The 26021-nt window shown below is 51.4% G+C and overlaps 1 protein-coding gene across 1 annotated transcript in view; it reads right to left on the minus strand.

Moving 5' to 3' along the window:
* Window positions 1–1834: 1834 nt before the first annotated feature.
* Window positions 1835–26021, minus strand: part of ADAMTS17 (ADAM metallopeptidase with thrombospondin type 1 motif 17) — a 239517-nt gene continuing 215330 nt past the window's right edge. Inside the window, exons 20-23 of the mRNA XM_033099930.1 lie at window positions 17611–17815; window positions 13742–13894; window positions 4036–4213; window positions 1835–2828 (exon numbers count right to left, since the gene is read on the minus strand). Of these exons, the coding sequence (XP_032955821.1) occupies window positions 2656–2828; window positions 4036–4213; window positions 13742–13894; window positions 17611–17815 (709 nt within the window). The 3' untranslated portion in view covers window positions 1835–2655. The remainder of the gene's footprint in view (window positions 2829–4035; window positions 4214–13741; window positions 13895–17610; window positions 17816–26021) is intronic.

Here is a 26021-nt window from a genome sequence, read left to right on the forward strand (position 1 = left end):
GTCTCCTGTTCTTTTTTTTTTTTTTCTCCTTTCAAAACCAGCACCAAAATGTCAAAGAAAAATACCATGGGTACAGTACGTAATGTAAGTTAACTAGTGGAAACTATATACATTTGACTCTGGAGAAAAGCCGTGCTATTATCGCCACCGAGGGCCTTTCAATGTCAAGCCGTGGTCATCTGAGAGGGTTTCATTTGCACGCATGCGAATAGCACCATAAGATCGTAAGACTCTAGTTAGTGACACGCTAGTGCAACCAACAAGGTACAGTACTTGAGTGACAGTACAGGGTGTCGTTCACAAATAAAGAAACGTCGCTGTTGTAATCACAGGGTTTCAGTGACTTCTGAAGAAAGTGGAACAAGAGCGCCACCATGGCCTCCCCGAAATCAAACACCACTTGCGGGCTGGTGACTTGCCGCCAGCGCTCAGAAAGACATGGACTTTGGGAAACCATTGGGGTGTTGCATAATAACTGTACCAGTCACTTGCATTCTGAGGGTGTGAGGCCCCTGGCAGGGGCGTCCAGTTGATACGAGCAAGGTGGCCAGGGGGCAAACTCAGGGGCACCAGGGAAAGCGCTCTCCTCGGAGCACAGATATGTACTCGCGTGCTCTGCCCGGCCCACAGACCCAGGGGACGGACGAGCCAGCCGGGCCACCCCGGCTCTGTCCACATGTGATGAAGCACCGGGCATTTGTGGCTGGGAGAAAACTGAGACTTAGCTCCCCAAGATTTAAGGGTTTTTTGGAAACGGGGCTTTGGGGAGTCTGCTGGTGGCCAAGCCTGAGCTGGGGGGTGGGGGGGACAGTATTTTGCACAGGCCCGGGGGCAATGGTTGGCGGGTGACATTCCAGGGTGAGCGGCTCCATCCCGGCCTCCTCTCATTTCTCTGCACAGAGTAGCACCTAAGGAGGTGTTTCTACGTCTCTTTGATTCAGGTGGGGCTGCACCCAATGCCTGCCATCCGCGCCACTTCTCTGCCTCTGGGCGGGGGTAAAAATCCAATCCCAACACACAGCCCATCAGGCAGGCTGCAGAGGGCAGAGAGGTGTGTTTGTTGTTCTTCCTGATGTAAGCCCCAACCCCCAAAGTTGCGACATCAAAAACACAAACACAGATACATCAATACAGCACTGATACATCAAGAAGCACCTGGAGCTGATCCCATGAAGAAGCACCTAAGTGAGATCCCTCTGAAATAAGGGAAGGGAAGGTCGGCTTCTTGTGGTTCAGTCCTTAGCACCCATCCAACACCCACCAAGGCGCTCAGCAAAACAGAACCTCCGGCATCTAGGATCCCTGTTCCCAGGCTAGGGTCCCTTCCTCCCAGCTCCTGGAGCGGGCAAGGACCTATCATCTTCTGTACTCTCAAAGAGGCCACGCGTGTCGTCTCCCCGGGCTCCAGAGAGGGCACATTTCTGTTCTGAGGGGCGAGGGGACTTCAGGAGGGAAAGCCCTCCTTCATGCTTTTCTAGTGTCATTCTTGCGCCACTAAGAGGAGGGATCAGTAATGACCGCATGGAAGGGCTGGGCTATGGGAAGGTCTGAAGGGCACGCAGCGATCGCGGCCAGCTGGCACTCTTCCCCTGACCCTGTCACACCACGTCGCACGGCCCCTGGAGGAAACCTGCCCCGTGATGCACGAAGCAGCCGGGCCTGAGCTCGCGTCCTCAGACGTTCTAAAGATAATCAACTTCAGATAGATGGCCAAGGTCGACGGGAAGCCGTCTGTCAGGTGCAAAGCTTTATGAAGTACTGGCTAGAGTAGAGGTCCCCAGAAGCAGAGGGGGAGCCCCGTATACCCCTGACAAAGCTGTGCTGAGCTCCCCTTTATGCTAAGCTATCCCATAGCCCAAATTAGCACACGTCCTGCTTCACAGCACCTGGGAGAAAGGCTCTAGATGCCTCCCCAAACCCAAACCCTTCCAGAACATTCTCCCCACCTGGGTGGGGGCACAACTACTTGGCCCTGGTCTCCTTGTTGGCTTACGCACGTTCAGACTCTCAGAGGGAAAACTTCCGGGATCTAGAGGACCAGTTTTCAGAGATGGGCACATGGGTCACGTGCCAGTTCCTGGGGTGTCACGAAGGGCTCCAGCCGCCCGGCTCCTTTAGGAGAAGCCGTTAGCAGAAGCTCGCTGAGATCTGTCCTTTCATCCAGGGTGTCGCTGGCTTTCACAATAAAGCCTGTTTCCATGTCAAATGTCTCGTTTTGGGATAGCGCCCCCGTGGTACATCAAGCTCTGGGAATTCAAACGTCAGAACAAAGCCGAGACAGAGGCAGTCAGCGAGACGCGTCCCTCGGTCGGCAACTGTCAAAGGTGTTCCCCTTGAGGTACACGGAACGTTAGAAACTACGCTTATTTTGTGACTCACGCCTCGTTTTTTTCCTTATTGTAGAAAGCCATCCAGTGGCTGTTAACAATATATTAAGTATAAAAAAAAAAGCACTAACGGCAAACGTCAAGTTCGCTGTCAAGTTCGGTGGGATTGGATTTGGGGGACAGCCTGGTGGGGGAGCGGTGACATGTTTTGGGGGCTCCCGGCCGGGCCGCAGGACTGGTGTGCTCTTGGGTGGGCGGGCTTTCAACTAGCCATGTCGTCAGGATTCAGCCCCCGCACGGGAGTGTCGCAGGACGGCGGCAGCGCGGGTCATGAGCTTGGCGATGGAGGTGGTGGGGGCTGACGCATCTTATTGGCATAGAAGTCCCTGCACGTCTGGCAGCACCGCTGGTACCACCGCATGTCCTGGCAGAGGTTCTTTTCTCGGATGACCCGACAGTACACCGTCCACTGGTCCCGAGTGCACTTGTAGGTCAGAGCAGCTAAGGGGACAGTGGAGAGAGAAAGCCCAGGCGTTATGGACGGCGCGGGGATGGCGTGATACATGCACAGAGATGGCCTGCGGCCTGACACACCCTGGGGCCGCCCTTACCAGGTGTACCCTGCAGCCTGGCACAGACCAGGAGGTCATGGCCCCTGCCAGGGCCACTGTGGGAGCTGCTTTCTTTTACGGGGGACATACCCCTGTGTCCACTCTGACCTCCTGGCAGAGTTTCGTGTTCTGGCTGCCTCCTCCAGGCAAGAATACTGCTCACTCTGCTTCTGAGCTAAATGGCACTTACTGTTATCTTATGGTGAAGATGTCATCCCTGCTGGCATTTATGAAACAGAAAGGCACAGGGAACTGAAGAGCAAAGGGCCCACAAAGGCACAACGTCACAACACAGGCAAGTGGCCCAAATCTCCTTCAGCGTCTTAGCTCTGCGGAAAGAAGGTCCTGACCTGGGGGGGGTCTCTGCAGGATACAAAGGGGGCTTGTCCATGCAACAGCCTGGGGCACCTCGGTGAGCTTAAAAACCCCCCAGGGAAGCCACTGAGAAAGCCCTTTCATTCTGGTGGCATCCAGCATTGGGCCACGGGGCTTCCGGCATATTCCCTGGGGATTTCTGTTTGCAAAAGCAGAAACTCTGTGCATGGGCATCGTCAGATCAGTGTCAAAACTTCTTCGGGTGCCACTGCCGGCCTGGGGCATGGTCTGCTAAAGAGCTGGTTCTGGTCATTCAGAGCCAGACTGCTCACACAAGAGCTCCCCGCTGAATTAAAGACCCCGCCTCTGTTTTCTTCTCAACCATTACCTTGAGGAACATCCCCGGTGTAATCAACAAGTTCTCATGCATGACACTCTCAGATTCTCCATTTCCAGAAGAAAGCACCTCCCTTGGTCCCCATCATGCACAGGAATGCTAAGACATTTCAGGAACATTCTTTCGTGTTCCCCGTTTGTTGGCAGAGGAGTTAGTGGGACAGTTAGAGGAGCCGCGTTGGAGACTGCAGTTAGCAAGCATCTTTTTCATGAAAAGGAATGAAATTCCATCTCTGAAACCTCTGATCTTCTACAGAACTGACAAATGGCGGCCTCTTGAGGACTCAAAGGAGGCTCAAGCCTACAGAACCCCCACTGCCAGTGTGGACTGGCTGGCTTGGGGGACACAGCACCCCTCAGAAGCCAGGGCCAGCAGAGGCACTCACCAAGGCGAGGGGAGGTGATGGTGTTCACGTTGATCTTGTCATTGCAGACCTCCTGGTGGCACTGTCTGTAGGCTGCCGGCTTCGAGAGGGCAGGGCACTCGTTGCCATGGCGCCCGGTGACCTTGTGCATGCACTGTACCACGCGGGACTGCAGGCCCTTCCCACAGGTCGATGAACACTGCCAGAGACAGGGACAGCCTGAGCTGGGGGCCTCACCTGGGCTGGGGGGCTCGGACCCCACGATGCGGCCGCCCTGGGCCTGGCCCCTGTATGTCATTCCCAGGTGCCTGAAATAATTGCAGGACAGGAGCGCTTGGCTGTGCCCCAGCTGCCTGATGGAAGACGGTTTCAAGATGTTATGGATTGAACATTCACAGGAAGCCCTAACCCTGAATGGTATTTGGAGGTAGAGTCTTTGGGAGGTGATTAGGTTTAGATGAGGTCTTAAGGGTGGGGCTCCCATGATGACATTAGTGCCCTTAGAAGACAAGGAAGAGAGACCAGAGCTCCCTCTTTCCCCTGAGGACACAACAAGAAGGTGGACGTCTGCAAGCCAGGAAGAGAGCCCTCACCCACGAACCTCGATCTTGAGTCCAAGATCAAGCCTTTGGAACAGTGAGAAATAAATGTCTGTTGTTTAAGCTCCCCAGTCTATGATATTTTGTTATAGCAGCTCGAGCTAAGACAAGATAATTGCTGAAATACTAGTTTATGCTGGTAGCATTTCACATCCCACCTCTCAGGCCTGTTGCAGGCAGAGAGCTGGACTTTGCAATTCTTGAGACACTGGACAGGGTGGCTTGTTGGTGTCCCGAAGGGACTGGGCCTGATGACCATGGGGGTCCCCCCAGCACGTTGTGCTGCATGAGGCTCCTGGGCCTTTGACCAGCCCTGTGCATGGAGAGGGGCCCAGTATTGACTGGGGTTGAATTTCCCACAAGGCTGGAGGGTTAGGGCTCAGAATTAAGTCAAGTTAGAGAAAATGAATTAGTGCAACCTTTCTTGCATTATAGACTCATGGACTAGTACTGGAGTTAACAGCTTTAATTTAGATGCCGAATTCCTAGTTGCTGGCGTCTCTAGCACTTGCAGACCGGGGTTTGCTCAAACCAGCCAATGCAGTTGAATAGACCATCATCCCCAGTTCCCCAAGAGTGGACTTGGTGAGACTTTACTATGTGGAGCTGTTCTCTCCGTTCCTTTTCCTGTTCCTCTTCCCACTCTTTTAAAGTGTTTCACAGGCAGCCTGCCAAGTGTCCAGCTCCTCCACCCTGAGCCTGTGCTCTGAGCAACTCGGCCCTTCCCTGCTCTCCCTGGAGCCCTGGGAACTGTCTCCCCGTTAAGTTGGTCTTTTCCCAGCCTGAGTCAGGTAGGTGTGTACACTCGCTCCATCTGATGTCCCCCGTGATTTACAGGGTTCTGAGGGCGCTCGGCAAAACTTCAGTGAAGCACAGGCCATGGGCGCAGCAGCTCAGCTGGAGTTAATATGGGCAGCTCGAAGCAGAGAGAGGGAGGCGGGGCCTATTGCACGCAGTGACGACTGCAGGTAGCGTCTGGATCATGTGCTTCCCCGTCTCTGCCCCCTCAGGCCTGACCGCAGCCTGTGCTGGAGGAAGAGCCTTCCCTGGGAATCTGGAAAGAGCCACCAGGCCAAGCTCTGCAGGAGCCTGTGCTATTACCATCTGTGCCCGGTGGGTACCGTCTGCTCCCAAAGGGGCTTTTGTGCACCAGGTGAATTCCTCTGCTTACTAGTCTGACAAGCAGGAGCAAGATTTTTTTCACTTTAGAAGGATAAAGGGGCCCAGAGGGCATGGTGCTCTGAAGGAGCCCCAGTCTTTTCAAATCACAAAAGAGGTGGAAACACCACAAGCAGCCCGTCCGTGGGCCCTGGCCTATTCCAGTCAGAAGAGAGACTCTCTCCAGGACAGGCCATGCCTCAGCTTTGCATTTTGTTCCATATCTTCTGGATAAATCCATCCAGGGCATCTCATGGCCTTGGGAATTCATCATGTATCACACATGTCGAGTTCTGGGCTCCAGAGCTCAGGAGTTGGCGCTGGAGCCCATGAAAGTTTGACAGGTGCTGAGGTGGAGGGATGGGGTCACCTGAGGAGGTTTCCACCAAGGGGAGACCTTGAACGTAGGGCAGGGGCCAGAGCAAAGCGACTTCTGCCTGAGGGGCATCTGGGAGGGAGCGGGCTGCAGGTCGGGGTCTGCTACACGGAATTACCCAGCGAGCGTTTACAAATCTTCATGCCCTAGACCAGTCTATCTCTGGAGGGGCACCGGGCAACAGTGTTTTTCAAAGCTCTCCAGGTGACTGCCACGTGCAGCCAGAGCGGAGAATCTCCAACTTAACCCTGGCCTTCTTCCCAGTGTCCCATGTAGAGTGGGAGCACTTCTCTTTTCTTGCAATGAATTAGTTGAGTATTTATAGATAGATATGTGTGATTAAGCAAGAACGGACATTCAGCTGCAGCTCTGATAGCTGAGTTTATATACAGGTGATGGGGTACTCGAGTCTAAGGCGGAAAAGGGTTTCACTCAAAATTATTCTTGGAAAGAAGTAAGTTGCCTAACATTTAAGTAAGAACAAAACCTCTCACAGTTCAGGGACAGGAGGAAGGGGTGCCCTTAATTCTTTTGTAGCAAGATCACTGGGGGTAAAAAAAAAAGGGGGGAGGGAGGCAAAGGAATGTAATGGTTTTCTGGGGAGGTAGAACTTCAGAACCACAAATGCATGAGGATGATGTAAGAAATGTCAAAGCTCACGTACAAAAGCAACCTGGTCAGTGGATACACCCGAGACGGGGAGACCAACCGACAGGGTGAAGGAAGGAAAAGGCTCTGCATGCAGAGCAAAGTCATGCCAACACAGTGCCATCTTATGCCAACGCGGTACGTTATGCCAACACAGCGCACTGTTATGCCAGTGCAGTTCAATTTTATGCCAAACGTGCTACAATCTTATGCCAATGCCTTGGAATGTTATGCCACTGCTCGTGAGGGAAGATCCAATGAAAGCAGCACAGATTCACAAAAAGGTGGCCTCTCTGTGAACTCAGCCGGCACACTCCGGCAAACCGAACAGGTAACTCAGAAAGTGGAGCCGTGATGACGCAGACAGCTACTGCAAATATTAGGGTGCCCCTTACAAAATTGCTTATAGTCAACTGTTTTTGACCCTGCGCAAGCAGCAGTGTTATCAGGTTCAACTTTATAACGTGCTAGAGAGAGAGAAAACAGCAGTATTTCCGAGTTAAAGTAAGTAAGCATTTGACTGGTCCACCTACATGATTAAAGACTTTTATATCTAAGTTAGTCATAAAAATAAATAAATAAATAAATAAACCCTGCTCCCTGGGGAAATGGGGTTACCCTGTACTCAGGGCGTCATTTCTGTGACTGTTGGGCACTAAGAAGACCCACTTAGGGAAGAGAGAAATCCACGGACACCAACATCTCTGTTCTCATCATATCTTGACCTGGACTATTGGTCCTGCTGCCACCTGCTGCAGGAGGCACGCCCAGGTGGGAAGCTGGGTATCTTTATATTCTTTCTTGGAGAGGGCCCCATCCAGGGTGGGACAGGTGGTTGTTGGGTTTCTGGGTTCCCAGGAGCCTGCACAGGCTGACGGAGAAGACGCCTGCAACTATGCCTGTCTCACTGCTGTGGCATCTTCTGCCACAAGGTGGGCAAGTAGCCTGGCTGAATCACTTCCTAGCCCGGAATGCCAGGAGGGGTTTTGATGTCATTTGCAGGTGTCGTTATTATGGATGTGAAAAATCAGGCAAGGCCCCCATCCTGTGGACCTATTAAAACCCAGTGCGAAATTGACAACGTCTCTGCCCGGAAATGATCAATGACCATCGTAAAACTCAGGGGTTCGGGAGTGACCTTGAGGATAAATTCGCCCTCTCAAAGTCCTTAGTCTTCTTTCACATGCTTTGGGGCTGTGGGTGGGGGGTAGTAGTCACAACACCCCTAGAATGTGCAGGCGGCGTGCTCACTCGTCCTGTAGGCTCGCTCGTATGTTTCCACAACAGCGTGGAACGTTCCACAATAATCCTGCAGCTGACACTGGCCATCCAGCTCAGCGGGGTCAGTGTCTTGCCCAAGGTCAGAGAATTAATGAGTGGCAGAGGAGGGGTAGGCCCCTGGCACCCTATCCCACAGACCAACTGCCATCTTGCTGCATGAATTGGAGGTTGGACAGGGTGGTGCTTTGATGGGAGGTGGGGAGCGGACTCCAAACACTAGGTCACTGCCCAGCTCCCCCGTTTATTCATTGTCTTTCCTAGCATGGTCATTGGCTTTTAATTCTCCAGTCTGGAAAAAGCATGGCTCCGCGAGATCATGGAAAGTGTCTCCAAAGCTCTTCCACAGAGACGCAAGCGTCTGTTCTCATGACCCCTCCTCCCGACCCCCACACCTCCAGGAGGCAGGGTCTGGCCAGGTGAGACCCCTCAGCTGCTTGGAACCCCGCACACTCTGCCTCTCCTAGGGATTTGAGCCCTGGACTAGGTTTTGTGAAATTTTAGCCGGGGTCCTAGGGGCTGCAGTTCACGCAGCTCTGGGCGGTGAATGGCTTGTGCTCGCTTGGAAGAGCTTTGGAGAGCACTGGGTGTTTGCTTATCCGCCTGGGAACGACGGGAGCCAGCCCCACAGAAGCTGTTTCCCTGTGTTTGTCAGATGAGAAGACAGGTTACAAAGCGTCCATGTACAGAAATGGTCCCATTTTTGCTCAATGCTCCTGTATGTGTACTCATAGAAATGTTTGGAGGCCAAGCCATGAAAAAAATGTCCCATGCTCGCGGGACTAATTTTGCTCTTCTGTGTCTTCTATAGTTAAGACGGAATTACCTATATAATTAAAAATAAAAGAGAAGAACTCCTCCAGGGACCCTTTGACATAGCCACCACCTCCCACGCTGGCTGCGTTTTCATTTGAGCCCAGGTGGTACCCAGCCGGCCACTGGCCCCACATCCACGCCCGACCGCAGCTTCCTTGATCAGGTTTCACAAGGGATGGGGCAATGGCAGGGGGTAGCGGGGCTGTTAGCACGCTGCGTGCCCACTTACTAGCTGTGTGGTCTCGGGCAATTTACCTAACCTACCTGAGCCTTTATCTGTGGCTTGAAGATACGAAACCCTTCCTTGCGGAATGGTTTCCAGATTGAGAGAGAGCTTGGAACAGGTGCCTAGCCGGACGCCTGGATGGAGTGGGTCCTCAGCAAGCACGGCTATGCTTGTTGTAATAACAGCAGCAAGTCCAGGGTCAAGAGCAGAGACAGCTGACCAGGGGGTCCCAGAACCTGGGTGGGTGCACGAAGCCCCGGGGCCTGCTGGCTTAGTTCTCCCTGGCCTCACTGATCTGGCGGCTCTGCCAAATAACCTCCAGGAGCACGATGAGAGGCTGACGTGGCCCCAGGCAGGTTGGAGGGTTGCTTTGAAAGGGGTCCTCCTGTAACCTGAGCTGGCTGCACTGAGGATGACACAGGCGTGGACGAGGAATTCCATCGCTGTCCGCCTCCCCTCAGCCTCCGCTTTAATTACTCAGCGAGGAGGAGATGGCACCGTCCCCTGATGGCATCAAATTAGCCCCAAGCATCGCGGGGCAGCCAGTTTTTCAGGCTCTTAAAATCCAAGCAAACAGATCTATAATAAGACATATGTGGTCTTGTTGGAAGCAGTCCTTTACTGTTGTGTGTTTTATTATTTTTTTCCTCCAAGTCCCTCATTACATTACCATTTCAAGATACAGGAAACTGAGACAAAAATGGGATCAGCAATAAATCCCCCAGAACTTGGGGTAGAAGTCCCACAGCAAAAGCAATAATGAGATTAAAAAAAAAAAAAAAAAAGGTGCACAGAGAGCAAAAGGTTTATGGCAACAAAAGAAAGAGAAATATTTGATTTGCATTTACTTATAGGCTTGCGATGCAAACGAAGGGACTGGTGGAAAAGAGAGCTCCCTCTTGGTAGAGAAGAGTTTTCTGCAAAAACGGGAGACAGACCTTCTGTCCCTGCCACCCAGGTGACAGCGGGGTATTGTGTGTGCGAGCATGACTGGCCTGGCCTCTTTGGAGTAATGATAATAATAAAAATAATACTAACCGCCGCAGGGCCCAACGTCCGCATGCCAACCGTGAGCTGGTAGTGGGTTTGCATCTGTCCTTGATAGTTCTCTGTAATCCTTACACAAACAGTGCCCACTCACACAGTAGGTGTGCAACACACATGCACCAAGTGCATGACAGCTCCACAGACCCTCAGAGAGGGAGACCGCCCGTGTAACTCTTCCCAGGGGCCCAGCACCGGGCCCCCCACCCTGTCCTGCACTCCCCGCCTCCCCCCTCCACCACCCCGCCATGGCCACTCGACCTCTGAGCAGGAAGGAACCTGGTCTCTGCCATCACATGGAGGCCCGACCGTAAGGAGAGGCTCCACCACAGCCGTGAGGACGCCCTTCTCCTCCTTTCTCCCAGCTGTAAAATCACGACTATAACTAACACCAGATCCCAAAGGGATGTGTTGAGAATTTGCTCAAGTAGGTTGTAAAAATCTCGGGAAGAGGAAAATGCTACAGGAATGTTGAAAGCATGCATGAGCTCTGGACACAGGCGGGCCCCCTCCATAGGCTCTGGTGTGAGCAAGGGACCAGGTCAGGGTGACACAATGTGAGGACCTGCCCTCACTGCACAGTGTGATGGCCCCGTGCTCTCTCTGAGCCGTTGTGAGGGGCCAGCCTGCCTCAGACAGCTTTGGGTAACAGAATGAGAAAGATGGGGGGTAGGGGGGAGTGAACACCCCTACAGTAACTCCATTTTCTGTTTGTGTCTGAAAGGCACTTGGCTGGTGAAATGTCCAAAGCTCTTCAAAAGCACTTTTGATGGATTTCCCCTGACTTGGCATGAGCAATGCAAACCTCAGAAGCTGTCGAAACCTGAAATAGCAGGTTTAAACAATAATGAAAATCCCCACTGTCTTTGCTCCAGCCTTGAAACTGGAAATGCTTTCTTGCACACACACACACACACACACCCCCTTCGACTCATGCTCCCTTTCCAGCTGCCTTTTTCCTTCTGTCCTCAGCGTTGGCTTCGGGTTTCTCCTCATCTCTCTGAATTGGCAGCCTGCTGACCTACAGAGTCTGCTTGGGACCTTATAACCAGGGGCCCAGAAAGCCGAGGTGACCCCCGATGACTTGAGCTGCTTATCCCAAGAGCTCTTCACTCTGGTTGGCGAGCCTGGAGCTTGGGGCACGGAGCCGGCAGGGGCAGCTCTCACTGTCTGTCCAGTTTGGTAACTTGCCTCTCTCAGTGACTGTCTCAAAGACACCCAGACACTCCACCCCATTAGAGTCTCTCAGAGGAGCCCCGATTCCCAGGGGTTATGACCCTGGCTGGAGGGCCTGGTGCCGGGAGGAGCAGGGTACACGACAAAAAGGAAACAACGCCAGGTGGCCCCAGACCTGAACTGACCATACCTTACTCTGCTTCCTGCCCAAGTATACCTGGGACCACAAGAATCGCCCTTGCGCACAGTACAGGGTGCATTTAGCCAGTGACCGCTAGGACTCTTCTCACTCCCTGGCTCTAATGACAGCTTTATTCCGATTCACACCTGGAGGGCTACAGTCCAGATGATGTCATGCTGCCTGTCACTGTGTTGGCTTGGGTCCCCCTCCACGTCCTCTGAACTCTCAGTAGCCTATCAGGTACCACGGAACTATCGCGTCTAGACAATTCTGCCATGGAACATTTACAAATGTCTTCTAATCAGAACCTAAACTGTTGCTAGCTCGCCTACATTTCCAGGGCCTTGGGGACCCATCGGTGACCTTTCTCAAGCTGGATATACTTGGATGTGAGACAACATTTCTCAGTGCGGTTCTATCAAAGGCTAGGCAGCCCTTCTGATAAAAGAGAAGTGAGGTCAGAAGAGGTTAGTCCTGGGGGCTGTGTCTCTCAACACGTAACACTGGCTGGTACACTCGATACAGGGAATGGACTTTGTTATCACATATGAAGGCACCTTGAAAGCTCTGCGTATCTCTGAGAAATAGACACGGCCAGCGTTCACAATTCCCAATTCAGAGAAAAAGAGACCGAGGGTCAGAGAGCTCAAGACCCATCAAACGGTGAATCAAAGCTGTAACATAGCCTCGAAATGCCTCTAACCCAGGACTGCGGGTTCTGATGGCATATTTCTTGTGCAAGAGCCTTTGTGTAGAGTCTCCCCTCCAATCTAAGATTCATTCTGGAAGCTCCCAGCTAAGGTTTATTACATTCCTGTGCTTGATTTGGGGAGACACTGGATTGCTGGCCTCAGTTCTATGGCTGTGGTCAGATTTTCTGATCCAGGAGTACATAGGAAGGAGGTGTTTTGGTTTTCCTCAAATTCACCGTTATCCAGATGCTGCACTGTCAGCAAACTGTCAGCACGGCCAGCAAACTGGAACCTGAGAAATCTGGCTTTTATGCACTCCAGGGGTTTGGAGGAGTTTGGATTCTGAGTTGTGTGTCGGCGAAAATGGCATTTTGGCAAAGACCAGATTCCAATGAGTTTTGCTATCCAACGGGCAAACCATCCCTTCCTCCATAAAACAGAGGCACAAAGCACGTTACCTGCCTGTGCCAAGCAGGTAGATCCACGTGGCTGCATGAAACATAGGGAGCTAGAGAACCGTGGCCTGGGGAGATCACAGCGGCCATGAGTGGTGGCAGCCCACCAGGCCCTGTTGCCAGATTTCCGTAGAAAAGCCCAAATCCAAACTTCCAGGTGAAATTTTCCCATTTTTAAACGTTAGCAACTAATTCCACAATGTTCAAGAACATTGTACAGGCCACGCCAAAACCAGTGGCTCTCGGGCCACCAGTCTGCAACCTTCCAGAGAAGAGACATCGAGAGAAACGATGGCGAGTTTTACGCTGCTAAGACCGGAAGTGAACACAAACACACTCCATGCTCTCATTAGAAACTGTCATTAGAAAAAGACATTAGAAAGGTTCATTAAAAATTTTACAGTTTTGGGGAAAAGCCTCTCTAGAACGCGTACTGGATGGTTCTCACGTGTGACAACAGCACTTACCTCTCTCTGTTGGCGTCAACAGGCACCTGTCTGTCCAAGGTGTCAGGTGAGTGAATCAAAGGAGGTTACACAGCAAAGATCGCTCTTTGTCACTCATCTGAATGCCGCTTACCCCTCCCTGGCCCCAGGGGCGCTGCTCTGGCTCTGGGGGAGGGCTCTCGCTTTCTTTCTCCAGCTGCGTGGCCTGACTCTGGCTCTGCCCGCCCTCACCCACCCCATCTGTTTCCCCACCCACGCATCCTGGAAACAGGAAAACGCTGTTGGCCCACAAGCCCCCCGGCTGTGTGTCTGGGCCACGGCTCCCTTGCCTTTATGAGGCTCTTGGGATGGCTGTGAGGCCAAACCCCTGCAGGATGCTGGGGCGCAGCCAGCATGCTTCACGGGGTGGCATCCAGAGCACCCCGCTTTGTGCCTTGGCGGGCATTCCACCCCCTTCAACTTGCACATTGTGTGGGGTCACCGGCAGGTGCAGAGTTTGGGAAGAAAACGAATCTGCCTGGTTAGACTGGAGCCACCTCCTTGACTTGAGGCCCATGGGGTGAGCCGAGTGCCTGCCTCTCGAGTCCGCTGGGCTGCCGGGCAGGATGGAATCGCGGGCACAGCAGACTCACCTTGGACCAGTCCCCAGTTTTCCACTCGTAGCAGCCGGAATAGTCCTCGCACGCCTCCTCGGCTTTTGGCCTTGTGGACGCATCGCATTTTCCCTGGGAGTTGGTGCACGTCACGGTTCGCTTCTGGGTCCCTTTCCCACAGTTGGCGGAACACTGCAAGACACCGTGTGAATATTTAATCCAGTCCGACTCAGTTCAAGTCCCTCCACACCTCGTCATCCCTACTCAGCGCCAGAGCCAGAGCTGGGGGTGCAGGGACGAGGGTGCCACGTTTGCCCTTAAAGCCTCTTGGTCTTCTAGAACCTTCTGCACAGGGTCCCAGCTGGGACTCCCCTCAAGTAGCTGCTGATGGGGGGAGGGTCACGGAGTCAGGAGGGGCAGAACTCAGGGCACCCAGAAGGTCAAGCTAGAGGACTGGAATTTAGGTCCAAAGACCAAGGCAGCTGGTGAGTCCAAGGGTAAATGCTGGTGGGTCCCTGGGAGCAGGTGAGGTCACTGAAGCACACAGGTCTGAGGACCTGGCTCCCCCAGCTGGCTCCAGGTACACGGCCTGTGCCCGGGACAGACTACGGCCAAAGCACCCGTTCCGGGCGGGAAAGGAAGAGAAGGACAGCTACAGCACACCTGATTCTCACACAAGGCAGTTGGCCAGCCCAGGCAGGGAGCTTCAAAGCCGATTTTAACATGGCTGCCAAGGATGGCCACAGAGCCGTGTTCCCTGTGGTATGTTACTTCCTGGGATATATGGCAAGGGGAGGGGACCTGGGTAGGGTCTGTAGGACAACGAATGATGTGCCAGCCCTGAGCACTCTCAGGTGCCCACGCCCTCAGGCAGCAAGTGGCAGAGGGGCCACAGGGCCTAAGCACAGGGGACCTACAGGTGCATGTGGAACCTGCTGGCCGGCACCACCTGGGACTCGGAGGGACAGAGTCCCGGCCGGGGCTTCCTCACCTCAAAACCCAAAGCAGAAGGAAGCCCAGGCAGAGCGGGTCCATGACACAGGAGGACATGATGGACAAGAGTGCACGAGCTGGCCAGCAAGCAGAGGGGACCTCCTGTGAACCGGGGAGCCCTCCCGCTCATCTGTCACGTGGGGCAGCCCTGTCCCCACGGTGGCAGCAAGCACAGAACTCGCAGGGATGGTGGGCTGAAGGCTGCAGCCTGCCAGGCTGTGCAGACACCGAGAGACACACGTAGGTTTCCCGGGAGATCCATGGGCTGGGCGATTTCCTGGGTCCCAGCGCTATCGTGGGGAGTGCTCAGGGCCCAAGGGGCACGAAATGGAACCCCAACAACTCTAGTTCCGTTTTCATACTCACTTCTTTAACCTAAAATACAGGAGGCTACAGCAGCGAGTATTTTGTCAGCTCTAACAAACTTGACTTCTGAAAAAATGCATACAAAAAGGATAAATGGTATTCTTTATATTTCTGTCATTAACCTTTATCCCCAAATGTGATCTAACTTTATTTCTCCTATAAATTTATCTCTCTGTCCGAAGGTCCTACTGGGTTTCTTTCTTTTCTTTCTCTCTTTTCTTTCTTTCTAACCGTCCCCCCTCCACTCCCTTTCTCGAGGCTAATTTAGACTGGCTAGTTTTAGAAGAAATACACCTGCTCAGAGCTGGCTGTGGTGTCACCTCGGAGAGCACACGTACTATATTTGATCCTGAGTGCGGGGTAAAGGGCTGGTTTCAAGGACTTCAGATGCAACGGGTCAGCCCGTAGCAGGCTTCATCCACAGAACTGCCCGGGCCGGCTGTTGGGGTCAGAGGGCTGCTGCTGGGAGCCCTGGGTTACTGTGTGGAAGGGTCGCCCCCTGCTTCTCTGTGTGGGGCTGCTCCCCGACCATTTCATCAACTCCATCCTCACCATTTGACTCGTGGGCATCTCCCTGATAGCAAAGCTCAGGCCACTGGCTCTTTTCCCTACTAAGCGCCTACCCACCACTTCCGCCTGAGCGTCTGCTTCGGCTGACTCTATTCTGCGTGCCTTGCCCCTTTCCCTTCAATTGAAAACACAGAACGTCTAGCCTACGTCTTGACCACACCATGGCTCGGCCATTTCGACCAGCCCCCCATGGGCCAGGGTGGCCTCGGAAGGGACCTAGGGGGACGATGTTTAGTTTCTCTCTTGGCTTCTGCCCGGAAGCCGAGGAGAGGAGACAGTCACCACCTCTTGCTTCCTTCTTGTGATGTGTTCTTCATTCTTGGGCAGCAGACACTGAAAGTCATTGTCACCGCGGGCTGAATAAAGGCACCCTGTCAACAAAAACTCTCCCACGAGACATGTAAACCCAAGTGCTGCCAGGAAAAAATATATCAGAGGGGCTTCACTACCTGGTGACGTGGTAGAAATACCAGTTTTTCGAGCGGCTCATGGAGGGCGGGGAGTAAGATTTGATTCCAAGTTAAATGTTTAGAAAGATTTTCCTGGAGCCTGGGCTGAGCCATTTGCACCGACCGGTGTGGAGACTATTTCTAGATTAGGGTCAGGCATGTAGATAAACACACAGACAGAGATATTTTTATAAATCTTGTTCCAGTTGTCTCCCATTTTCTGATACAATGTTCTTTAATTCCATGTTGACAGCTGATAACATCAGGCTTGGTTATTTTGGTAAAGAGGCACTTTTTTTTTTTCCTAAGAAAGAGTCTGAACGGCAATTTTATGATTTTTGGATCTGATGAATGCATAAATCTTGTTTGGTTCACGAGCCAGGTGATCAAGACCCTAAGGCTCATGGGAGGTGGGGGAGGGGAGAAAGATACGGTGGGGGTGGGAGCTTACCTGCCCCTACCGCCCCAGCAAGTATCCTCCGCCACCCCCCCAAAAGGTTCCTGATTGTTAAACTTACAAACCTAAGAACACATAAATTAAAAAAAAATTTTTTTTAACTTTCTTTTTTTCTTAAACTATCATAAAGGGTAGGTTAAAGACTCAGGTCTTTAAACAGTTACATGTCAAGATCCGTCTGAAAAGTAAACTCAGTTTTAGAACAGCCAAGGGCAGGCTTTTCATTCATTAAGAATGGGCTGAATCACTTTCTGATTCAAAATAATTCCAACTGTTTGGCAATAAAAGCGAACCTTAAAAATATTTTCCACACTGAGGACTATCTTGGATTTAGCATTTCTGACTTTTCTAGAACACATCTGATGGCGGACCTGAGGGACGCTGGCCCTTTCTTCAGCTTTTTTTGTTTGTTTCTTCTATAGCCAAACAATTAAAATCATTAATGCAAAGTCAATGCAAAGCCTCGAAGGATGACATTACCAAAGATAAACCGTTATTTCCAGGATTGCTCTTCAAAGTTGAAAACTTAAGGCTTAATTCCTGTCTTTCCAAAATGGTTTATGGCCATGAGATTTATAACTCCGACTTGCACAGTACAAGCCATCCCTCCCAGCATTCGCCTGCCTCCTGCAATTTACAAAGACTGTCTCAGAGTGAAAGGAAAGCCTTTGAAACCACCTTCCCAACCTGACCACACTCAAGTTCAAATATGCCCAAAGGATATTAAAGGTTGGTCTATCTACCTACCTATCTATCTACCTATTCATCCATGCTTCTGTATTTATATGAGAATTTTCATAGAAAATGGGCCTAAAAGTACTGTGGTATATATTATCAATAACGCAGTATCCATATTTTTTAGCCATGTGGTTATCTCGGATGGAATTTAATCATATGTGAGCTAGAATACAGCTCTGAGTTGACCCGGGGGCTGGCAAGGGCTGTGATACATGGGGACATGTGATAAACACAATGAAGGAAAAGGTACCATGTTGGGGTCCCTGTGGACAAGGCCCCGAGGCCCGGGTGGTGGTGTCACCACTTTCACCACCGGCGGTTGCCCAGGCACCCACCTGTGACCACTCAGATGCCTCCCAGATGGACAGGCAGTCCTGGCCTTCGCAGCTCTGCATGGGCGCTGGCCGGGGGCCCGGGCAATAGAGGGGCCGTGTGGCAACATGTGTGCCGTTCTGCAGCTGGTACACGCAGGTCACCTCCCGGTGCTGAATGCCCTTCTCACAGGTCGCTGAGCAGGGGCTCCATGGGCCAGCCATCCACCTGCCCAGAAAAAGGAAAGACAGTGAGAGAAATACTGGATGGAGAGGCCAGCTTCCCCACAGGGCCCTTCAGACAGATCACGGAATCTTGGGCATGTGGTGAGAGGAGGACAGACAAACGCAGAGTTCTGCAGTCGACTTGGGATATAATTCCAGTGTATCAGAGCAGAGGGAGCAAGCTGAGTTGAGTGGTCCAAACTCAATACAGAAATCTTTCTGCCCAGAACATATTAAGTTATCGTTCCCGATTGGCCACCCTCCTTGTAGTGGGATGACATTTCCCACCTGATGCTTTGTGACAAGCTTTGTTCAATAGGGTGTGAGTGGGCAGGAAGCCGGCGATGTCTCAGCAGCAGCTCTGAGTGTGCTCTGCCACTCTCTGTTTCCTGCCCCTGCCATGAGAGTAGCAGGTCCCAATGCAGGGACGCTCTCTGTAACAACACGGCACTGCTAGGAGCCACTGAGATTGTAAGGCTGTTTGTCACAGCAGCAAAAGATGACTGGTACAGCCCTTGACAAAAAGTGCCCCAGGGCCCACCTGAACACTCCAGAACCAGGTACTCGCTGCTTTCCAAAGAGGGGAGGGCCTTCCTGAGTGGGGACCATCACTCTTGAGAAGGCAACTTGTGGGCTGCGGGAAGACTAAGCTGTTGAGGCCATCAGTTTGAAAGCGCTCCATGAAACCTTTACTTGTCTGCCTAATATTTGCATGACCACAATTCTCTCTGAGTCTCTCTCGGCCTCAAGGTGTTGGAAGGAAGCCGAGAAGACTAAAACACTCTCTCCTACTCTGGTCTCTGCATAAGCCTCAAACACTCCTAGCTCCCAGGAGCTCACCCCTCGACAAACTGGCTCAGTCCAGATGGTCAGCTCTGATAACCATTCAATTCTTCCTCATCAGTCAAAACGGTCCCAAGTTCCACCTGCAGCCAAATCTGATCATGCCCTCTCACTGTTTCAAAATGCCTATGGTGTCCTCCCGCTGGTGGGTTTCTTTCAGGAAGCACCAATGGTGCCAACCTTTTCTTCCTCTCCAGTTCCAGCTCATTCGCCCATCCAGGCATGGCGCAGTCACGGAGGACTTCCCAAATGCCAGGCACTGTTCTAGGTTCTGAGGATGAGGCAGAGACCAAAACAAAGTCCTGCCCTCTGCCTCTTACCATTCTAACGGGAACAGATAGTACATCAGTGAACAATATATACAGAATATAACAACATAATATAATAGAGCACATGGAACCAGCCAGACGATCAGTGTGCAAGCCTTGCTGCCCAGGCAGAGGTGAGTAAAGGGACATGGGGCCAGAGAAGACACGTATGGGACATCATGCTTATCTGAGGAACGTCAGAGTAAAATGCCATTCATCCCACGTCCAGTAATTGGGAAGGGAACTACAGTTCCATAAAACCATTTTATTACGATTACGACTTAAGCCTCATTTTTTTTTTCACCTGTGCCCCCTACAAACCTTAAAAGCGACATTTATTAGCCAAGTTTGATTTAGCAGCTCTTCTTAAAGGCAATAAAACTGTAATTCACGAGGAAGCCACCATTAACACTTCCCTAATTCGGGCCACCGTGCCCCTATCCTCTGGAGTCAGAGGGTCCAGCACAATTCAGGCCCTTTGGCACACACTTCGAGTTCAGTCATTCCAATCAGACACGTCGGGCAGCTCCGTCACTCACCGAGACCCTGTGTTCTCCTCGAATTGCTGCAGCAGCAAATTGCCATCAACGAAGGGGCTCAAAACAACACAGAGTTAGGATCTCACATCTCTGAGGTTGCTAAATCTGACAGGAGTCTCACTGGGCTAAACTCAAGGTGTTGGCAAGGCTGGTTCCTTCCGGAGACTCTGTTTCCTTGCCTTTTGCAGCGTCCAGACGCTGCTCCGATGCCTTGGCTCATGGCTCTTTCCTCCATCTTTAAAGCCAGCAATGTCAAGTTCAGTCCTTCTCATGTGGTATCACGCTGACCTCTTCTGCCCTCGTCTTCCACTTTTAAGGACCCTTGGGACGCCACTGGATCCACTCAGGTAATCCAGGAGAATCGCTCTAGTGTAAAGCCTGCTGGTGGGCCACCTGAGTTTGTTAGGGCTGCTGGAAAAAGGACCACTAACTGGGGGGCTGAGAATAACAGAAATTTCTTCTCTTATAGCTGTGGAGGCCAGAAGTCCAAAGTCCAAGTGTCAGCTGGGTTGGCTCCTTCCGAGGGCTCGAGGAGTCTCTTCCACGTCTCGCGCCTCGGTTCTCGGCACAGTCGTCATCCCTTGGCATCCCTTGTTTTGTAGACATGCTGCTCCAATCTCTGGCTCTGTCTTCACGTGGCGTTCTCTCCGTGTCCGTGTCCTTACATGGCCATTGTCTTATAAGGACACTAGTCAGGTTGGAGGAGGGCCCCCCCTCCACTCCAGTATGACCTCATCTTAACTAATTCCATCTGCAATGATCCTACTTCCAAATACAGGCACAGCCTGAGATCCCGTGGGCTAGGACTTCAGCATCGTTTTGGGGACACAACTCAACCCCGTGACATAAACTTAATTCCACCTGCGACCCTCACTTCCCTTTGACATGTAACCTGATACATTCACAAGTGCCAGGGATTAGGATGTACACATCTTTGGGGGCCATTATTTTGCCAATCACATTCCCAGTTCTGAGAAATTTCAGCTTCTATCCAAAATCCAGTTTCTAGTCAAACCTCGATTTGGCTGATACTGAAACGAGGCAAAGATCTTGTGAAATCTGCTGACGTGTGACTTCATTGTCACAAAGCATCAATGGCACCTTTTGGATCACTTTCTCCTAACACAGTTACACACTGGATATCAAGGGAATCTCAAGTCTGCATAACCTGAAAAAGCACACTAGGAGGTGATCTATTTTCCACAACTTCCAATCGTGAAAAACAGTGTGAGATGTTGTATTTCAACCCAACAAGGGTTCCAGCTGACACCTGGTTTGCCCACGGAGTTCAGTGTCAACTTTATCCACTTCCAAAAGGTATCAGTCGAAAGGATGTGGCACTGGCTGAGGAATGTCCCCTAATTAGCTAAATTAAAGTAAGAAACAGGATGCCCATTTTGTCAAAAAATGCACATGACTCGGAGGAGAGAAATAGGGAAAACGGCAGAAGGCCTGTTTGGGTGCTGAACCCTATGACTTGGGATGAGTTATTTACCCCCGTTGTGGGGACTGGATGGATGATGAATTTCTAGTAGGAAAAGCCCCAGGGACATGCCCAGTCCAGGGGTGGCCACTGGGGATCTGAGTCCCTTCCCCTTCTCTCTGTGCAAGGCTGCTGTCCACTGGGCTGTGACACTCCTGTGGGTGACAAAGCCTTTCCCAAGGCACCTGCAGTTTCAGTCACCATGAGGGCCTGGGGGTGGCGAGATATGGCAGAGGCCGGGTGGCCCAAAGCCAGACCTCCTGGGCCCCTTCCCCACAATACCAAGGAGAACTCTAGACAGTGTCAGACTCTCCTATCTGCCCGAGTCGCTCTCCGAGCTCAGGGCAGATTGGCGCCAGCAGCTCTGTTGCGAGAGCAATCAAAACATGACTTTCACGTGCGCCATTTATAGTCCCTGAAGATATGTGGCTACTTTTATTGAACAGCTGTCTGTGAAAGGAGTGGGGTGAGAAGGTACAACTGGGAGTGAACACGTAGGGGTGTGACGTTCTCCCAGGGGAACGAGAGCGACGCTTTCCAGCTGCCCGTTAAGCATCAACGCAGCATTTCTCCATTTAAAACTCGAGAGTTATGAGTTCTCATAGCCATTTCCTGAAAAGTAATATTATTCACATATTTGTTTTTCAAAAGAGGAAATGAAAACCTGAAGTGCATTGTGAGGCGCGAACATGCTGTCTGTGAATCTGAGCCGTTCTGGAAGCAAGTAGCTCTGCCTGAAGAGAGGTCCATCAATGCAGACACGGTTCTGTTTTCTGTTTTGTTGGGTTAAAACTTAGGGCTGCTGAAAGCAACAACTTGAAATCAGCCTTCAAGACTGATAAACACACTGATTTCTAGGCTTGAGCAGGTATATGATCAGACCAGTCCTACAAATTGAGATGGGTGACGGGCCAGGATCTGAGAACTTTCCACATTTTCCTTCAAAGATCCTTGGGTCATTTTGATTAGTTCTCATTTGCTGTGGGAAGGAAGGAGGGAAGAAGGGAAGGAGGGAAGAAGGGAGGGAGGGAGGGAGGGAGGGAGGTAGAGAGGGAGGGAAGTCTTCAACACTTAGCTAACATACGGTTTAAAGGAAAATGTTTCTCTAGATCTTAAACCGGATAACCCTTTTGAGAGCCTCCTGTGTGCCAGGCGGTGTCTTCAGCCCTTGACAGGACCCAACTTGTTTGATCCTTGCAATGGTCCTATGTAGAACCATTCTATAGGTGAGGAAATCCAGGCACAGAGGGGAAGTGGCTTGCTCAAGGTCACACATCACTAAGTGGAAGAACCATTTTAACAGTTGCACTGAAATAGAGGTCATGCATGTAAAGAGGACAATTCAATACATTCACGGAGTCGTGAAACCACCATAACAATCAATTTTAGAACATGTTCGTTACCCCAAAAAGAAACCACATACCCCTAGCTGTCATCACCCAATATCCACCTGCCACCATCCCTCTCAGCCCTAGACAATCACTAATTTTTCTGTCTCTATAGATTTGCCTCTTCTGGACATTTCGTACAAATGGAATCATACACTAGGTGATTCTTTGAAACTGGCTTTTTTTCACTTAGCATAGTACTTTTTTGTTCAATTTATAGAGAAGGACGCAGTCTCATTGTGGTGTCTTCTTTCTATCCTTCTTCATAGCCTTAGTTATTCAGCTAGACCTCAGGTGGTTCTCAACGATGGTTGTTCTCCAGTTTAGTTGTAATTTTGGTGTGGTCCTGGGAGGAGGCGAGCACAGAGGTTCCCTAGTCTGCCATCTTGCCTGGATGTCACAGAGCATAAAGGTTTTTAGGTTCATCCATGTTGTAGCATTCCTTTTTATTATTGAATAATATTTGACAGTATAGATATATCATATTCTATTCATCAGTTCCTCAGTTGATGGACACTTGTGTTTCTTCCACATTTTGGCTGTTATAAATAATACTGCAGTGAAGACCTGTGTACAACTTTTGTGTGGACGTATGTTCTCATTTCTCTTAGGTGTATATACCACGAAGTGGAATTGCTGGATATGTTAACTCTATGTTTAACGGTTTGAGGAATGACGGACTATTTCCAAAGTAGCTGCACCATTTTGCATTTCTCCAGTAGAGTGAGCGTGAAGGTTCTAAATTCTCCATCCTCATAAATTTTTGCTGTTGTCTGTCTTTTGGGTGATAGACATCCTCGTGGGTGCGAAATGGGAAGCATGCACACCAACAGGGGCGGGAAGGAGAGTGGGGTTGGGAGGGGTCAAAGAGGACTTTCAGTGTGTCTGTAATATATTATTCCTGAAAAGATGCAAAGCGAATACAGCAACCATGGAGATTTGTTAAAATCGGGAAGTAGAGACGTGGGTGTTTAGGAGTTAATCTCAGTCCTGTTCTGCACACATGAAAGACTGTATAAGAAAAGTCGTTACACAAATCAGAGTCAGGCCAGTCTGGACTAGCTTGGCCACAAAGAGTGACCACGACTGTGGTCGACAGAAAATGCCAGGACCCAGTCTCAGAGGCAGCCACTGGTTCCAGCCTCCTGTTGCCATATGGCTGGTGGGCTGTGTTGGCACATCGTTCCTTTTGAAAAGCACAGCTGAAAATCCCGAGTCGTATTGCAATCTCCAGATTTTAAAATGTTGCAAAGGGGCTCTAAAACCTTAAGACACCTCTGTGGGTCAAGACCTGTCTGCTGTGGAATTCAGCCCCACGGGTGGTGCCCGTGGCGGTTCTAAATCCCAACCCAAGTAGTCGCATGTGTATTTTCCTCCAAGTGTCACCTGAAGAGGCCACTCTGTACCATTCACTTGCCACACAGGTCCTCATTGTTTCCTCCTTTTCTTTGGTCCTCAAAATCCTATTACACACACACACGTTTGTCTTTTTTTTTTTTTTTTTTTTTGCCTCAAGATTAGTCCCATGCATTGTGTCCTAAGAATATTAGGGGAAAAAAGACTCTTCCAGATTCACTGTGTGGCACTGTTTCCCCAAGACATGTTTGATTGGTACCAGTCTGAAAAAGACACCGAAGTCCTGACCCCAAAGCGGGCTGTAGAATCCACTCAGAGGCTCAATTAGCACCAGCAGGAGTCCCTGCCCAGCTGTCCCAGCTGCCCCAGCTGCCCGGCCCCACAAAATCATTCCACATGAAAACACGCCAGCAGACCTCCCCGACACTCCACCCCCGCCACTGCCCCACTTTGGCTATGAAAATGCTCAGAATTTCATTAAGACCCTCCAAAAATATTCCTGGGGGGGTTCACTAGTCTTGGAGTGAGCCAGCTCTGCGTCTTCTGGAAGGGGGGGTGAGGAGGGGAAGGGCTGCACCGCCATTGTGTTTAGGGGGGCACAGGCGGGGCTCCAAGACGACCAGCCTGCAGAGCTGGCTGACGGGGCTCCCAGCTCGCCCTGCGAGGCTTCTGGCATACAGCTTTACGAGCGAGGGAATTTACAGCTCTGCCTGCCTCCCCACCCACGACTACCTTTAATGGCAAGCCTCCCGTTTGCTTCCTGCACCCCTCCTGCCAAAGGTGCTCCCCAACTCCCGGAGAGCAGACAGGAGCCAGCAAGGCCCCTCGGCAATAACCTCCCCGGTCACTCTGTGGGTCTATTTGCAATCGCTGCTGTTTTATAATATGCTGCTGCGTTAGAAGTGGTGGCCCGGCTGGTCGTGTCCATGGTGAACTTGAAATTTCCCAGGGTGACCGACAAGACCTCCAGGCTGGAGACAGCTACTGACACAGGACCCAAACCTTGCTCAGTGGCTGGCGTCCTGCAGTGCCCACCTTCCTGCACTAAAAGGACCCTTGGTGACTATAACGTGTCGGAACAGCCCCCAGGTCACACAACAGCCCTGACACAGGGCAACCACTCTGCCCGATTTTACCTGCTTCCTCCTTACTGCTCAGATTCTGGGAACCATGCTGCCTTCTCGCTTCCTGTGGCCTCCTCCATTATTCTCCAAATGTAGCTCGGCCCTTCCTTGGGTCAGTTTTGGCACTTTTGCTCCCTGGCTCCCTTTTATTAATTTATGTCGTGGTTCCCAGAGGTACTTTGACGCAGGGGAATGCTGACTGCACCCTGGGGGACCTGGGCCTGTGTGACCACAGCCTAGAGTCAGCGGGGAGCCTCACCTCGCCTCTGGTGCTGGGTAGCTGTGGTCACAAACCATTCCTCTTTCCTCCACCACCAAATTCCAGTGGCCCCTCCTTTTCCAGAGACCAGCCATGCAGGGTTAGACCTGGAGGTTAGCTCACACTGATCCTGGCGCTATGTCCGAGTAGTCACTAATGGCCACCAAGCCAGCCTCGCAAGAGGTCTCAGGTCGGCCTCCCTCCACCATTTCCATGGCCACGCTGAATTGGGGTATTGTGACAAGTCTCCTACTGGCTCCTCGCATGTGATCTCTTTTCCCTTCCAAGTAATCTGTGCATATCTGCCACAGCAACAGCCATGTGACTGTTACCCCAAAACCTTCAGCGGCTCCCTAGCGCCTCCTGTCTTTTATGTCCTGGGCTTGGCACTCAACGCCCAGCTTTCGCATTTAGTCCTTCAGCCCGTCATTCCACCGAGGACTGCAGACGTTTTCAGGAATATGTGCAAACAAACAGAAATGAGACTCTCGAACAAAAAATGAGAATTAGGACAGATCGGGGTCAGAGAACTCCTCCCTCCTCAGACTGTCTGCTATTTCCTGACCGGAGAGGCTGACCTCTTCCCTCTGGCTGACACACCTTCCTCATTGCTCTCTATTAGCTGATCTCATATGCCTGCCCCTCCAGGAGCTCCTGGAGGTCTCACATGTACACTCCGTGATTTTTGGTACCTCTAAGGTTCCACAAACAGTCTGAATGGTGCTGTTTTCCCCAAGAATATCTTCACCTTGCTATAGAGGAGAGCCTTCTAGGAGGCAAGAGGCTCGGTTCTCATTTGGGTTCACTGCCGAAGTCTGCAATAACTTAGCTCCCCAAACTTCCCCCAGGTTCAGTCTTTCCATCTGTGAAATGAGACGAATGGCTCCTCCTCCTTTGTTTCTCATACGGA

The sequence above is a fragment of the Rhinolophus ferrumequinum genome, chromosome 28 (genome assembly GCF_004115265.2).
Source record: "Rhinolophus ferrumequinum isolate MPI-CBG mRhiFer1 chromosome 28, mRhiFer1_v1.p, whole genome shotgun sequence".
Classification (NCBI taxonomy): domain Eukaryota; kingdom Metazoa; phylum Chordata; class Mammalia; order Chiroptera; family Rhinolophidae; genus Rhinolophus; species Rhinolophus ferrumequinum.